Source organism: Salvelinus alpinus, chromosome 9 (genome assembly GCF_045679555.1).
Source record: "Salvelinus alpinus chromosome 9, SLU_Salpinus.1, whole genome shotgun sequence".
NCBI classification, from domain to species: Eukaryota; Metazoa; Chordata; class Actinopteri; order Salmoniformes; family Salmonidae; genus Salvelinus; species Salvelinus alpinus.
Genome location: NC_092094.1, coordinates 34,958,893 through 34,975,770, shown reverse-complemented (window position 1 = coordinate 34,975,770; position 16,878 = coordinate 34,958,893). Strand labels below are relative to the sequence as shown.

The 16,878-nt window shown below is 42.6% G+C and overlaps 1 protein-coding gene across 2 annotated transcripts in view; it reads right to left on the bottom strand.

Annotated features, from left to right (window-relative positions):
* LOC139584703 (solute carrier organic anion transporter family member 3A1-like) overlaps positions 1–3,792 on the bottom strand; it is a 58,700-nt gene extending 54,908 nt beyond the window's left edge. For both annotated transcript variants that reach the window (XM_071416842.1, XM_071416843.1), the window contains exon 1: positions 3,134–3,792. In XM_071416842.1, coding sequence (XP_071272943.1) covers positions 3,134–3,277 — 144 coding nt within the window. In that variant the 5' untranslated portion in view covers positions 3,278–3,792. The remainder of the gene's footprint in view (positions 1–3,133) is intronic.
* Positions 3,793–16,878: the final 13,086 nt, after the last annotated feature.

Here is a 16,878-nt window from a genome sequence, read left to right as displayed (position 1 = left end):
AAGCAGACCATATCATGTCATCTCTTGCCCAGACTAGACTCGGGCACCAGTGGGCCTGACAGCAGTGAATTTAGAAGAGCACCCGTCCCCCAAATTCCATGTGTTGTATATGCACTCTGCCATCAAAGCATTTTACTAAAATATACTGCATTTCTAGACTCAATAATTGACAAAAATATTTATAGTTAGGTCTATGTTATCTAAAAAGACTGTATACATTGCAGAGAGATGAGTAACTCTAGCTACAGAAAGCTAGTTAAGATACACCTGGAATCTTGAACTCAAAAGTAAACACAGTTAGTCAGGAAGGTTTGGTGTATTTATTGCAGCATGGTTACAATGCAAACTTGTCTGGCTGTGTTTTCATGGACAATGTGACCGATTAGCCTCAACATTACCTCACCTGTCCAGAATGAGAGGATCCAAGCCCCACACCCTTTTTTAACAAGCGGATGAGGCTTGTGTAAGCACAGTTTATGACATAACTACAGCCCTTTGCTAAATAAAACTGTTGAAGTGCGTCTCAGGTTCCTATGCTGTCTAGACGCCCTTTCAAAAGGGCAATTCAGTGTCTACCAGAAGCCTTTACAGAACCCTGTCTAATTCCAAAATATTACGTTTTGGCAAGTTGCAAGATTGGAGAGGGCGAGGTAGTAACACCAAACTTTAACTATAGCTTAACCTGAACACATTAAAGTCTCGAAAACTTAGTGTAGAATTAATATAATCAACTACTAATGTTGGGTTTGAAAATCTAATATATGCAGGGGAAATGATAAAGTACATAGACAGTTCAGCCTGTTTTGCCATGCGTAGATGGAGCACGTAACAGCAAACAAATTCACCACTGTCACTCATCACCACAACATTCAACGTGGGCTGAAACCACAGAGTTCTGTTGAATTTCCGAGAACTAAGAACTTAAGGTAGGTTTACACACCATTTCCAGATCATTCTCAAAATGAAACTAGGGAAGCTGAGTCATACCACAACCCCATAGTGTTGAGAGTAATTGTCTATGCAGGTATGTGCACTGACTGTTTACCCAGAGACTATGTTGCCTGTAAAAAAGTCCATTGTAAGCTGCTAACGTATAGCAAGAGCATAGGCCATGACCCATGACTTCCAGGCTGGCTCCCTGGCTACCAGCACAAGCTTTAAGTTGCTTCACCCTATCATGTATACAACAATAGCTCAGACACAGGAGGACCTCAAAAAAGGTCATGACAGGGTCATCAGCTTGTCCCTGTAGCTGGTGCCTGGTTTCCAACCCATGCAAATGGAGCAGGTGCCATGTGAAAGAGACTACCTGTGCTGACAGCGATAGAGCATGGTTGAAGGCCTGTCATGCGCTTCCCTCTCAGATCCATAATTTGCTAATCTTTACTCACCAGTATAAAGTGTACCCTTATTAGTTAAATGTGTGTTAACCTTCTTTAGAATAACCTCCTGGAAAGTGTAGTTGAAAACATTTACATAGTCAAAGTGAGACAGGGCTTTAAATGGTAGTTATACTGTAGGTGTAAACATTCTAGCTAAGCTAAGCTATAAGTGCCTATGTATAAAAGCCATCAGTGTCCCCTGCAGCCACTGCTGCAGATGAGACATCTTCCGTTTCAACTACATTCAATTCAATGAGACAAAACTAGACCAATTATCACACAGAGGTATCCTGATAGACCCATTCCTTCCACTGTGACCGGCGAGTCTGTACATAGCAGAGAGACACATCACAGAAAAATGTGTGCAATGTTCCATCCAAGTCAGAGCGAAAAGGTTGGAGACTACTGGTTGTAGGCCCAATTTGATGATAACGTTACTTGGTTCACAAGCAAGTAGTGTTAGAAAGTTAGTCCATCTAAATAGATTTTAAAAACATGTTATAACAATATGTTCTAAAAATAGAATAAAATAGATTGAAAAAACTAAGTACAAAGTACTTTGGAAAACATTCCTCTCAATAATTTGGGCTCATTAAACTTCATATCAAAGGCAGGAAGTGGTGAATTCTTGTTAATTGTACATTTGACTCAACAATCCAAGTCCACTCCTTACAGAGGAAATTCTGACTGGATACCAACATGCCTAATCCACATAGGCTACACTGTTCCCATGGTCAGGAGGAGGCTTTTGGTTCAGTGGCACAGAATAGATAACACGTTCCACTCCAAATAAGGTCAAAGCATTTCAGTTTACATCTCTGATTTCCCTGGGAAGTGGCACTAGCCCACCATACCACTTTGTGACTTAAAATACCCTACTATAAAGGAATTCATTCACTCATCCACAATTTGTTGTTTCATTCCATAAGCGAACTGTTGAACATCATCACGAGACAACTGAATTTGAGAAGGGAGTATAGAAAATATTTCTGTGAGGAGGACCTATTAGGACTAAAACGATTTAAACGGTTCAAAAGAGTAGGCCTATAGCATATCAGAAGCATCAGGTGTGAACTTGAGATAAAAGAGTTGAATAGGCTTGTCTGCTCTTCTTAAACAAGATAGCATTGCTTTCAAGCCTGGCACTCTGATAATACAGGCAGGGGCCTATAATTTCACTTATCTAGCTACATCAATAGATTGTGTTATTGCAGCATATTACATGTATATTACAGCTATATGGGCCATTTGCCGCATAAACTAACAACTCACCTGTAAATGGTTGTCCTCTACGGAATCAGTGTTATTTTGGGTACTTGGATTATTTAGGTGCGGCATTAGGAGAACAAACCATCATTAACAGGTTTGTTTTGACAGAGGGAAAATAGGCTATGTTAGCTGTGGATATATGGACAAGGTTAAACTCCTCAACCAGACGAAAATTAGTTTCGAATTGAATATTGAGTCCACATGTGGGCTAGCCTGGCATGGGCACTGGCTACTGCGTATTTAAAACACCGGTGTATGTCAAGCCTTCTTTAAACCGGCTAAAATGTATCTCATTATGTCATTGCTTTTGCCCGTTTCATGACAGATAGCCTACTTTGCTTACATGCTCAATACTGGCACGGAGTTATAGCTAAGATAAAATGGCCCAAAGTATTAGAATTCATATGAAACCTGAGTCTGGACAGATGTTCTCATGAGAGACATCACAGACGTAATGACACAGCTTAAAATGTTTCACTTACCAGGTAGGCTCCAACAGTGCCCTGTGCCAACATCAGCGCACATTCCGATATCAAAAATATCTTGATGTTTGAGAAGCATGATGACTTTTTACGGGTACCCTCTCCAGTGCTCGTGTCCGAGCCCCTCTGTTTTTTCACCTGCATCCTTTGGAGCCGCTACTTTGTATTATAGCGAGAAAATAAATCCAGAGGGTAACCTGCCCCTGTAGGCTACATTCAGCACGTGTCTGACGCACGGTCTCTGTCTATTTTCTCGTTCAACCTATGCTTTACATCTGACTAACTATTACAGTAAATATTCAGCCATACTCCAAAGGGCTGCCCCTCCGCAAGCTCTAAACATTGCCACTTCGTCGAATAAGACACATGAACTCCACGACGATTTTCTCATATGCATACGAGAACGAGAGACGCCAGGTTTTCTCTCAAATAGCATTTTTTCAGAATCTTGACGTTCGTTCCCGAATGTTAAGCATAACAATGCGTAGATTCTAAAAACAATCGATAAGAATCTTGCCACGCTGTCGCTGCTCCACCTTTACTTGGCATGGTCTTTGGTCATGTAGCCTGCTATACAGTATTTAAGCATGCACTCACTCCCTCCACCACAACTTGTGTAGCCTATGTTCTGACTCTGCGCCTCTTCCAACCACTGACAGCCCTACAGTGGCGCTGTGTAGCATGCACCAAATTCTGGGTTGCAACATGGTCTCAGAGCATTTAGTATTATTCCGTATGTAAATCCGAGACACTTTACTTAGTATGCTATGTTACGTTTCGTATGGTATGTATTAATTTGTGGATGTCCATCACACATTTTTTATGAAATGTTACGAATTACAATTCGTATTAAGTCATGTTACGAATTGAAAAACGTATGATATGTTACGAATTCTGGCTAAGTGGCTAACGTTAGCTAGCTCGCTAACATTAGCTAGGGTTACATTTAGGAGTTAGGTTAAAGGGTTAAGGTTAGGGTTAAGGAAAGTGTTAGCTAAAAGGGTAGTTAGGGTAAGGCAAAGGGTTAGCTAAAAGGGTTAGGGGAAGGGTTAGCTAACATGCTAAGTAGTTGCAAAGTAGCTAAAAAGTAGTAAGTTGTTGGAAAGTTGCTAAAATGCTAAAGTTGTCCTTGATGAGATTCAAACTCACAACCTTTGGATTGTTAGACGTTTGCATTATATGCTTACACACCCACCCTGACCAACCACCCTCTTTTAATTTTGCCTTAAGGAACCATCTGTCTTATCTAACCATACCAGACATAACATATCATACTAAATGGAGTGGCTCGGATTTACTTACAGACTCTGTCTCTCTCTTACTCCCTCTCTCTCAATTTCAATTTAAGGGGCTTTATTGGCATGGGAAGAATATGTTTACATTGCCAAAGCAAGTGAAATAGATAATAACCAAAAGTGAAATAAACAATAAAAAATTAACAATAAACATCACACTCACAAAAGTTAATTTAACTAGGCAAGTCATTAAAGAACAAATTCTTATTTACAATGACAGCGTAGGAAGTGGTTTAACTGCCTTGTTCAGGGGCAGAACGACATATTTTTACCTTGTCAGCTGGTGGATTCAATCTAGCAACCTTTTGGTTCCTGGCCCAACGCTCTAACCACTAACCACTAACCACTAACCACTAACCACTAACCACTAACTCTCTCTCTCTCTCTCTCTCTCTCTCTCTCTCTCTCTCTCTCTCTCTCTCTCTCTCTCTCTCTCTCTCTCTCTCTCTCTCTCTCTCTCTCTCTCTCTCTCTCTCTCTCTCTCTCTCTCTCTCTCTCTCTCTCTCTCTCTCTCTCTCTCTCTCTCTCTCTCAACAAGGCACACCTGCTAATTGAAATGCATTCCAGGTGACTACCTAATGAAGATGGTTGAGAGAATGCCAAGTGTGCAAAGCTGTCATCAAGGCAAATGATGGCTACTTTGAAGAATATCAAATATAACATATATTTTTATTTGTTTAATGCGTTTGAGCCAATCAGTTGTGTTGTGACAAGGTATAGGGGGTATACAGAAGATAGCCCTATTTGGTAAAAACCCAAGTGCATATTATGGCAAGAACAGCTCAAATAAGCAAAGAGAAACGACAGTCCATCATTACTTTAAGACATGAAGGTCAGTCAATCCGGAACCTTTCAAAAACTTTGAAAGTTTATTCAAGTGCAGTCTCAAAAACCATCAAACGCTATGATGAAACTGGCTCTCATGAGGACCGCCACAGGAAAGGAAGACACAGAGTTACCTCTGCTGCAGAGGATAAGTTCATTAGAGTTCCCAGCCTCAGATTGCAGCCCAAATAAATGCTTCACAGAGTTCAAGTAACAGACACATCTCAACATCAACTGTTCAGAGGAGACGACATGAATCAGGCCTTCATGGTCGAATTGCTGCAGAGAAACCACTACTAAAGGACACCAACAATAAGAAGAGACTTGCTTTGGCCAAGAAACACGAGCAATGGACATTAGACCGGTGGAAATCTGTCCTTTGCTCTGATGAGTCCAAATTTGAGATTTTTTGCTCCAAACACCATGTCTTTGTGAGACGCAGAGTAGGTGAACGGAGGATCTCCGCATGTGTGGTTCCCACTGTGAAGCATGGGGGAGGAGGTGTGGGGGTGCTTTGCTGGTAACGCTGTCGGTCATTTATTTAGAATTCAAGGCACACTTAACCAGCATGGCTACCACAGCATTCTGCAGCGATATGCCATCCCATCTGGTTTGCGCTTAATGGGACTATCATTTATTTTTCAACAGGCTAATGACCTAAAACACACCTCCAGGCTGTGTAAGGGCTATTTGAACAAGGTGAGTGATAGAGTGCTGCATCAGATGACCTGGCTTCAACAATCACCCAAACTCAACCCAATTGAGATGTTTTGGGATGAGTTGGACCGCAGAGTGAAGGAAAAGCAGCCAACAAGTGTTCAGCATGTGTGGGAACTCCTTCAAGAATCAAATCAAATCACATGTATTTATATAGCCCTTCTTACATCAGCTGATATCTCAAAGTACTGTACAGAAACCCAGCCTAAAACCCCAAACAGCAAGCAATGCAGGTGTAGAAGCACAGTGGCTCGGAAAAACTCCCTAGAAAGGCCAAAACCTAGGAAGAAACCTAGAGAGGAACCAGGCTATGAGGGGTGGCCAGTCCTCTTCTGGCTGTGCCAGGTGGAGATTATAACAGAACATGGCCAAGATATTAAAAATGTTCATAAATGACCAGCATGGTCAAATAATAATAATCACAGTAGTTGTCGAGGGTGCAGCAAGTCAGCACCTCAGGAGTAAATGTCAGTTGGCTTGTCATAGCCGATCATTAAGAGTATCTCTACCGGTCCTGCTGTCTCTAGAGAGTTGAAAACAGCAGGTCTGGAACAGGTAGCACGTCCGGTGAACAGGTCAGGGTTCCATAGCCGCAGGCAGAACAGTTGAAACTGGAGCAGCAGCACGGCCAGGTAGACTGGGGACAGCAAGGAGTCATCAGGCCAGGTAGTCCTGAGGCATGGTCCTAGGGCTCAGGTCCTCTGAGAGAGAATTAGAGAGAGAGCATACTTAAATTCACACGGGACACCGGATAAGACAGGAGAAGTACTCCAGATATAACAAACTGACCCTAGCCCCCCGACACATAAACTACTGCAGCATAAATACTGGAGGCTGAGACAGGAGGGGTCAGGAGACACTATGGCCCATCCGATGATACCCCCGGACAGGGCCAAACAGGAAGGATATAACCCCACCCACTTTGCCAAAGCACAGCCCCCACACCACTAGAGGGATATCTTCAACGACCAACTTACCATCCTGAGACAAGGCCGAGTATAGCCCACAAAGATCTCCGCCACGGCACAACCCAAGGGGGGCGCCAACCCAGACAGGAAGACCACGTCAATGACTCAACCCACTCAAGTGACGCACCCCTCCTAGGGACGGCATGAAAGAGCACCAGTAAGCCAGTGACTCAGCCCCTGTAATAGGGTTAGAGGCAGAGTATCCCAGTGGAGAGAGGGGAACCGGCCAGGCAGAGACAGCAAGGGCGGTTCATTGCTCCAGAGCCTTTCTGTTTACCTTCACACTCCTGGGCCAGACTACACTCAATCATATGACCCACTGAAGAGATGAGTCTTCAGTAAAGACTTAAAAGTTGAGACCGAGTCTGCGTCTCTCACATGGGTAGACAGACCATTCCATAAAAATGGAGCTCTATAGGAGAAAGCCCCGCCTCCAGCTGTTTGCTTAGAAATTCTAGGGACAATTAGGAGGCCTGCGTCTTGTGACCGTAGCGTACGTGTAGGTATGTGCGGCAGGACCAATTTGGAAAGATAGGTAGGAGCAAGCCCATGTAATGCTTTGTATGTTAGCAGTAAAACCTTGAAATCAGCCCTTGCCTTAACAGGAAGCCAGTGTAGACTATTGGAAAAGCAAGTCTCGGACCAAAAGGCTCCTTAATTAACAGCTTCTACCCCCAAGCCATAAGACTGCTGAATGACTAAACTAATCAAATGGCCACCCGTACTATTTAAATGGCCACCCATACTTTGTTTTTTAACTGCTGCTACTCGCTGTTTATTATCTACGCATAGTCACTTTACAAATTACCTTGACTAACCTGTACCCTCGCACATTGACTCTGTACGGGTACCCACTGTATATAGCATCGTTATTGTTATGTAAATGTATTGTGTAACTTTTTGATTGATTACATTTTTTTACTTGATTTTATTTAGTAAATATTTTAATAACTCTATTTCTTGAACTGCATTGTTGGTTAAGGGCTTGTAAGTAAGCATTTAACGGTAAGGTTGTATTCGGCGCATGTGACAAATAACATTTAATTTAATTTTATGTGATTCCCAACAATACATGGCGTAACTGCTGGCTTTTTATGAGTAAAAAAAAACAGGCTTATCTGACACTCCAGCAACTCCTAACTTCTACCTTTTCACACTGTTATTATGTGTTATACACAAGCCCCCATACAGTGGACATCTGTTTGTCCACCAGGGAGCCATATAACTCATCTTTCACATGGAGAAAGACAGGTAATAGTCTTCAAAGGAAAAATACATTCTAGATCACTGTTGGTGGTTCTATAAACCTAATGTATGTTAAGGCAATATAAATACTTGTCTATAACACACTGCATCTTGTCTATAACACATTACATAGATTCCAAGATGGTGTAGCAGTCGGACGTTTATTTGTCTTGTTTCGTCTGTTTGTCCCGTCCCATGTATATTTTTCTTCGTATATATTTCGTATATATTTGGAAATATTTTTTAAATCTCAATTTCCATCTATGGACTGAACATACTCTCCTGCAACCCGCCTCACCCAATGTGGTACGGATCTGCTATATTTTACACTTTAGAACCGGAACCCCCATCAGCAGCTATCCAGCTAACTAGCTACTAGCTAGTAGTCAGTTAGCCACTGCTAGCGGCATCACTGTTAACTTGGACATCAGCCAGCCTCATCCTGGTCAATTCCTGCCAGTCTGCACAACGCGATATCAACCCAGAGCATATCGGACTGCTTTTTCTCTACCACATCTCCGGATTCTTACCGCAAGCTCTGAACCTTTACACTGGATCATTGCAGCTAGCTAGCTGCTATCCGAGTGGCTACTCCTGGCTAACGTCTCTGTCCTAAAGCAAGAGATCCATCAGCCAATTCTTGGGCGACAATACCTATTTTGCCAATTGGCTAGACCCTTTTAACTGCCTACACGGAGCCCCACCGATCCGTCACGACTGGTCTGCCGACGTAATCGCCCGAGGGGGTTTCAACAGGCTCTTCCATTGCGACGTCCCCCGAAGAACCATCTGCTGGCTTGCTAGCCCCGGCCCGCTAGCTGTCTGAATCGTTGTGTCTTCAGCTCGCCTAGCTACTCACTGGACCCTATGATCACTCGGCTACACATGTCTCTCCCTAACGTCAATATGCCTTGTCTATTGCTGTTTTGCTTAGTGATTATTGACTTATTTTACCGTAGAGCATCCAGCCCTGCTCAATAAGCCTTAGCTAGCCCTTTTGTTCCACCCCCCACACATGTGTTGACCTCACTTGGTTTAAAAATGGTGCCTCTAGGAGACAAAACCTCTCTCATCGTCACTCAATGCCTAGGTTTACCTCCACTGTATTCACATCCTACCATACCCTTGTCTGTACATTATGCCTTGAATCTATTCTTCCGCGTCCAGAAATCTGCTCCTTTTACTCTCTGTTATGAAAGGCACTAGACAACCAGTTCTTATAGGCTTTAACCATACTCTTATCCTACTCCTACTCTGTTCCTCTGGTGATGTGGAGGTTAACCCAGGCCCTGCAGCCCCTAGCTCCAATCTCATTCCCCAGGCGCTCTCATTTGTTGACTTCTGTAACCATAAAAGCCTTGGTTTCATGCATGTTAACATTAGAAGCCTCCTCCCTTAGTTTGTTGTATTCACTGCTTTAGCACACTCCGCCAAACCGGATGTCCTAGCCGTTTCTGAATCCTGGCTTAGGAAGGCCACCAAAAATCCAGAAATATCCATCCCTAACTATAACATTTTCCAACAACATAGAACTGCCAAATGGGGCAGAGTTGCAATCTACTGCAGAGATAGCCTGCAGAGTTTTGTCATACTATCCAGGTATGTGCCCAAACAATTGGAGCTTCTACTTTTAAAAATCCACATTTCCAGAGATAAGTCTCTCACCGTTGCTGCTTGTTATAGACCCCCTTCAGCCCCCAGCTGTGCCGTGGACACCATATGTGAATTGATTGTCCCCCATCTATCTTCAGAGATCGTATTGTTAGCTGACCTAAACTGGGATATGCTTGACACCCCGACCATCCTACAATCTAAGCTAGATGCCCTCATTCTCACACAAATGATCAATGAACCTACCAGGTACAACCCTAAATCTGTAACCATGGGCACCATCTTAGATATCATCCTGATCAACTTGCCCTCTAAATACACCTCTGCTGTCTTCTCAGCAATCATTGCCTCATTGCCTGTGTGCGTAATGGGTCCGCGGTCAAACGACCACCCCTCATAACTGTCAAACACTCCCTAAAACACTTCAGTGAGCAGGCCTTTCTAATCGACCTGGCCCGGGTATCCTGGAAGTATATTGACCTCATCCCGTCAGTAGAGGACGTTACCATTTATCGTTCCCAAATTAAACTGCCTCGTACTCAATTCTTGCTCGTACAATATGCATATTATTATTACTATTGGATAGAAAACACTCTCTAGTTTCTAAAACCGTTTGAATTATTTCTCTGAGTGAAACAGAACTCATTCTACTGCACACTTCCTGTCAAGAAGTGAGATTTCTGAAATTGAGGTCTCTGTTCCAGGGTCGGTTTATAAATTCCCTTATAAGCTATGGGGCTACATGCACTGCATACGCCTTCCCCTAGATGTCAGTAAGCGGTGAGACTTTGAATGGAGCGGATAGCACCATCTGGGGGAGTATAAAACCTCTTGGAACGGAAGTACCGACCTTTTCGACGCGGGGCCTGACGCAGGAGGGACACCAAGCATGGCGTCCTGAAAAGCTTTCGGTTTAGCAGTTCTATATCTCCGGCTCTGATTTAATTAGTTTTTTGTCTTAAAAACTTCATAAGGTAGTTAATTTAAACCGACTTATAGCAGTTTATAGCAGTTTATTGCGATTTTCTGGAATTTCTTTGTCATGCGTCGTCGCGAGTTGGACACCTCTCCGGCATATGGCTAACGTTAGCTGCTAATTACACGGTTGAAGAGGACATCTTTCAACCAAAAGACGATTGTTCTGGACAAAGGACACCTTGCCCAAGATTCTGATGGAAGCTCAACAAATAGTAAGAGGTCTTTATGCTATTAATTCGTATTTATGTTGAAAAATGTGAAACAATAATTCCGCCATGAATTGCGGTGCGGTCTCGCTTTAGCGCACGCTGTATATCATAGTAACGTTAATTTTAAAAATCTAACACAGCGATTGCATTAAGAACTAATATATCTTTCATTTGCTGTCCAACCTGTATTTTTTAGTCAAGTTTATGATTAGTTATCGATTAGATTAGGTGCCTCTCCAAGATGGCGCCGGACAGATTGCTTGAAGTTTGACTACTAATCACATTGTATAACCACGATTTGTGCCGTTAAATATGCACATTTTCGAACAAATCCTATATGCATTGTGTAATATGATGTTACAGGACTGTCATCTGATGAAGTATATGAAGGTTAGTCAAAAATTATATATCTTTTGCTGGTTTGTTAGGATCGCTAACCTTTGCTGCTGGTAAACGGCTTGTGTTTCTGGCTATTGTGGTAAGCTAATATAATGCTATATTGTGTTTTCGCTGTAAAACACTTAAAAAATCTGAAATATTGGCTGGATTCACAAGATGTTGGCCTTTCATTTGCTGTACGCTGTGTATTTTTCAGAAATGTTTTATGATGAGTATATAGGTATTTGACGTTGGTCTCTGTAATTATTCTGGCTGCTTCAGCACTATTTCAGATTGCAGCTGCAATGTAGAACTGTGATTTATACCTGAAATATGCACATTTTTCTAACAAAACATATGCTATACAATAAATATGTTATCAGACTGTCATTTGATGAAGTTGTTTCTTGGTTAGTGGCTATTTATATCTTTATTTGGTCGAAATTGTGATAGCTACCTATGCAGGAAGAAAATGGTGGAGAAAAAAAAGTTGTGTCTTTTGCTATCGTGGTTAGCTAATAGATTTACATATTGTGTCTTCCCTGTAAAACATTTTAAAAATCAGAAATGATGGCTGGATTCACAAGATGTGTATCTTTCATCTGGTGTCTTGGACTTGTGATTTAATGATATTTAGATGCTAGTATTTACTTGTGACGCTATGCTAGGCTATGCTAGTCAGCTTTTTTACTGATGGGGGTGCTCCCGGATCCGGGATGAGTACCAAGTAAAAGTTAAAAGTGCTTTCCTCACCATCTTAAATAAGCATGCTCATTCAAAAAATGTAGAACTAAGAACAGATATAGCCCTTGGTTCACCTCAGACTTGACTGCCCTTGACCAACACAAAAACATCCTGTGGCGTTTTGCTTTAGCATCGAATAGCCCCCGCGGTATGTAACTTTTCAGGGAAGTCGGGAACCAATATACTCAGTCAGTTAGGAAAGCTAAGGCTAGCTTTTTCAAACAGAAATTTGCATCATGTAGCACAAATTTCCAAAAGTTTTGGGACACTGTAAAGTCCGTGGAGAATAAGAGCACCTCCTCCCAGCTGCCCACTGCACTGAGGATAGGAAACATTGTCACCACCGATAAATCTCCAATAATCGAGAATTCCAGTAAGAATTTTTTCTATGGCTGGCCATGCTTTCCACCTGGCTACCCCTACCCCGGCCAACATCTCAGCACGCCCTGCAGCAACTTGCCCAAGCCCCCCCCCCCCCCCCCCCATTTCTCCTTCACCCAAATCCAGACAACTGATGATCTGAAAGAGCTGCAAAATCTGGATCCCTACAAATCAGCTGGGCTATTCAATCTGGACCCTTTCTAAATTATCCGCCGAAATTCTTGCAACCCCTATTACTAGCCTATTCAACCTCTCTTTCATATCGTCTGAGATCCCCAAAGATTGGAAAGCTTCAAAGGGGGAGACACTCTAGACCCAAACTGTTATATCCATCCTGCCATGCCTTTCTAAAATCTTCAAAAGCCAAGTTAACAAACAGATCACCGACCATTTCGAATCCCATCGTATCTTCTCCACTATGCAATCTGGTTTCCGAGCTGGTCATGGGTGCACCTCAGCCACGCTCAACGTCCTAAACGATATCATAACCGCCATCGATAAAAGACAGTACTGTGCAGCCGTCTTCATCGACCTGGCCAATGCTTTTGACTCTGTCAATCACCGCATTTTTATGGGCAAACTCAATAGCCTTGACTTATCAAATGACTGCCTTGCCTGGTTCACTGTGTAAGAGTTCAGTGTGTTAAATTGGAGGGCCTGTTGTCCGGATCTCTGGCAGTTTCTATGGGGGTGCCACAGGGTTAAATTCTCGGGCCGACTATTTTCTCTGTATATCTCAATGATGTTGCTCTTGCTGCTGGTGATTCTCTGATCCACCTCTACGCAGACTACACCATTCTGTATACATCTGGCCCTTCTTTGGACACTGTGCTAACAAACCTCCAAACGAGCTTCAATGTCATACAACACTCCTTCTGAGGCTTCCAACTGCTTTTAAATGCAATTAAATCTAAGTGCATGCTCTTCAACCGATTGCTGCCCGCACCCTGCCGCCCGACTAGCATCACTACTCTGGACAGTTCTGACTTAGAATATGTGGACAACTACAAATTCCTAGGTGTCTGGTTAGACTGTATCTCCAATCCAAAATGTAATCTAGAATCGGCTTCCTATTTCGCAAAACAAAGCCTCCTTCACTCATGCTGCCAAATATACCCTCGTAAAACGGACTATCCTACCGATCCTTGACTTCGGCGATATCATTTACAAAATAGCCTCCAACACTTCTCAGCAAACTGGATGTAGTCTATCACAGTGCCATCCGTTTTGTCACCAAAGCCCCCTATACTACCCACCACTGCGACCTGTATGCTCTCGTTGGCTGGTCCCCACTACATATTCGTCGCCAAACCCACTGGCTCCAGGTCATCTATAAGTCTTTGCTAGGTAAAGCCCCACCTTATCTCAGCTCACTGATCACCATAGCAACACCCACCCGTAGCACGCGCTCCAGCAGGTATATTTCACTGGTCACCCCCAAAGCCAACACTTCCTTTGGCCACCTTTCCTTCCAGTTCTCTGCTGCCAATGACTGGAACGAATTGCAAAAATCACTGAGAGAGGGAGATATAAGACTCCAGCTTAACTTTAGGCATCAGCTGTCAGAGCAGCTTACCGATCACTGTACCTGTACACAGCCAATCTGTAAATAGCACACCCAACTACCTCATCCCCATATTGTTACTTATCCTCTTGCTCTTTTGCACCCTAGTATCTCTAATTGCACATCATCATCTACACATCTATCACTTCAGTGTTAATGCTAAATTGTAATTATTTCATCTCCATGGCCTATTTATTGCCTTACCTCCCTACTCTTCTACATTTGCACATACCGTACATAGATGTTTCTATTGTGTTATTGACTGTACGTTTGTTTATGTGTAGCTCTGTGTTGTTGTTTTTGTCATACTGCTTTGCTTTGTCTTGGCCAGGTCGCAGTTGTAAATGAGAACTTGGTCTCAACTGGCCTACCTGGTTAAATAAAGGTGAAATAAAAAATGTATTAAAAAAACATCCAAAATTGTTATGAAACCTGCACATTGTGCATAACAAACATTTTATACACACATTGTAAGAGATAGTTGTCTTAACATCCTAAAAGTCACGTCCTGAAAAGCAGGGCTCTTAACAGGAGCATGTCATGGTAAGAGAAGTAGAAAGATGCTGGTTATTATTTTGCAACAGCATACATTTTTATCTGTATACAGTTCGTTCAGTAATATGTTGAAGCAAATGTTCGTTTCAGAGACTCAGACCAATGCTGTAATTTCAAACACATGGATTTCCTCCTTCCCTGCACTCTTTTCCTGCATGATTAACAACATCATTGAGGTAGATAGATTAAGGTAATTTGTTTCTGCCAGCGATTAATAATTGCCTGCACACCGGAAGATCACATTCTGTTGGGTGTCCATTAATTCAAATGAGGTTATGGTGTAGAACAGTGATTTCCTACATGTTTTGGTTACTGTACCACCAACCGATGTTCCCTCTCACCTGTGAACGCAGCAGCCCCGAAATACAGTGTCAGCCCACCAAGAGAAACATGAGACTGAACGTCACTCAACTTTCTAAAGTTTTCCCTGTTAATTAACGCTATCAACGTTTCCCTTTACTGTGGCAATTGGGATCAAATCAACGGAATATTTGCCACTTTCAATACAACAAAATGAACTACAGTATGCAAGACTTAGTATGCGAAACTAACTCTGCAATATATTTTGTTGTAGGCAAAACGCATCAGAGTAGTACATACAATGCCGTTGGTGGTACCCAAATAAAAATAAAAATATTAAAATTTAAGGTTCACATAAAAAAAAAATATATATATATATATAATTTATTTTTGATTTTTAATTCTTCACATTTTCAAACAGTACATTTATATTTTCCAAAGGGGCTATGCATTTGGGCGAGTTTTTTTCTCGCCAGGGTAGCCTTGTTTCACTGCCAAAAATAAAATTAAACCATCTTGTGTTCAGAGAAATAACAACACAATGTCAAATACAGGTAGCCTAGTCAAATAATTAACATCCAATCACATTAACCGTTACTCTCTCGCGAGAAACCTTCACTCTTGCGCAGACATTTAGAAACGAAACATGACAATTCGAAAAATAAGTCACAGGAGTTTTTTGAGCGAGAATAAAGATGACTTTTGAGTAGTAAGACATGTATAAAAGCAACAGATACCATTAATAAGAAGGGGCTAGAAGCATCTTATGGTGAGCTACTGAGTGGCGGAGATCTTTGTGAGCTATACTCGGCCTTGTCTCAGGATGGTAAGTTGGTGGTTGAAGATATCCCTCTAGTGGTGTGGGGGCTGTGCTTTGGCAAAGCGGGTGTGGTTATATCCTGCCTGTTTGGCCCTGTCCGGGGGTATCATCGGATGGGCCACAGTGTCTCCTGACCCCTCCTGTCTCAGCCTCCAGTATTTATGCTGCAGTAGTTTATGTGTCAGGGGGCTAGGGTCAGTCTGTTATATCTGGAGTATTTCTCCTGTCTTATCCGGTGTCCTGTGTGAATTTATGTAGGCTCTCTCTAATTCTCTCTTTCTCTCTTTCTCTCTCTCGGAGGACCTGAGCCCTAGGACCATGCCTCAGGACTACCTGGCATGATGACTCTTGCTGTCCCCAGTCCACCTGGCCGTGCTGCTGCTCCAGTTTCAACTGTTCTGCCTGCGGCTGTGGAACCCTGACCTGTTCACCGGACGTGCTACCTGTCCCAGCCCTGCTGGTTTCAACTCTCTAGAGACAGCAGGAGCGGTAGAGATACTCTCAATGATCAGCTATGAAAAACCAACTGACATTTACTCCTGAGGTGCTGACCTGTTGCACCCTCGACAACTACTGTGATTATTATTATTTCACCATGCTAGTCATTTATGAACATTTGAACATCTTGGCCATGTTCTGTTATAATCTCCACCCGGCACAGCCGAAAGAGGACTGGCCACCTCTCATAGCCTGGTTCCTCTCTAGGTTTCTTCCTAGGTTTTGGCCTTTCTAGGGAGTTTTTCCTAGCCACTGTGCTTCTACACCTGCATTGCTTGCTGTTTGGGGTTTTAGGCTGGGTTTCTGTACAGCACTTTGATATATCAGCTGATGTAAGAATGGCTATATAAATGTGATTTGATTTGATAGGCAAGCCCCATACTATTGTGGAGGACTTAATTCTTCCTGCTGCGCAGATATGTCTGGGACAATGCTAGGGGAAAAGGACAAAAAAACTATACAAGCAATGCCTTTATCAAACAACATTGTTCATGATGCATCAGTGACATGGCAGGAGATGTTTTGAAACAATTACTGCTTCACATACAAGCCAGTGAATTATATGCGTTATTGCTGGATGAGTCAGCAGACGTGGTGGGCCTGGCTCAGCTCCTGGTATATGTCCATTACCTTTATGGGGGGTCAATTAAGGAAGAC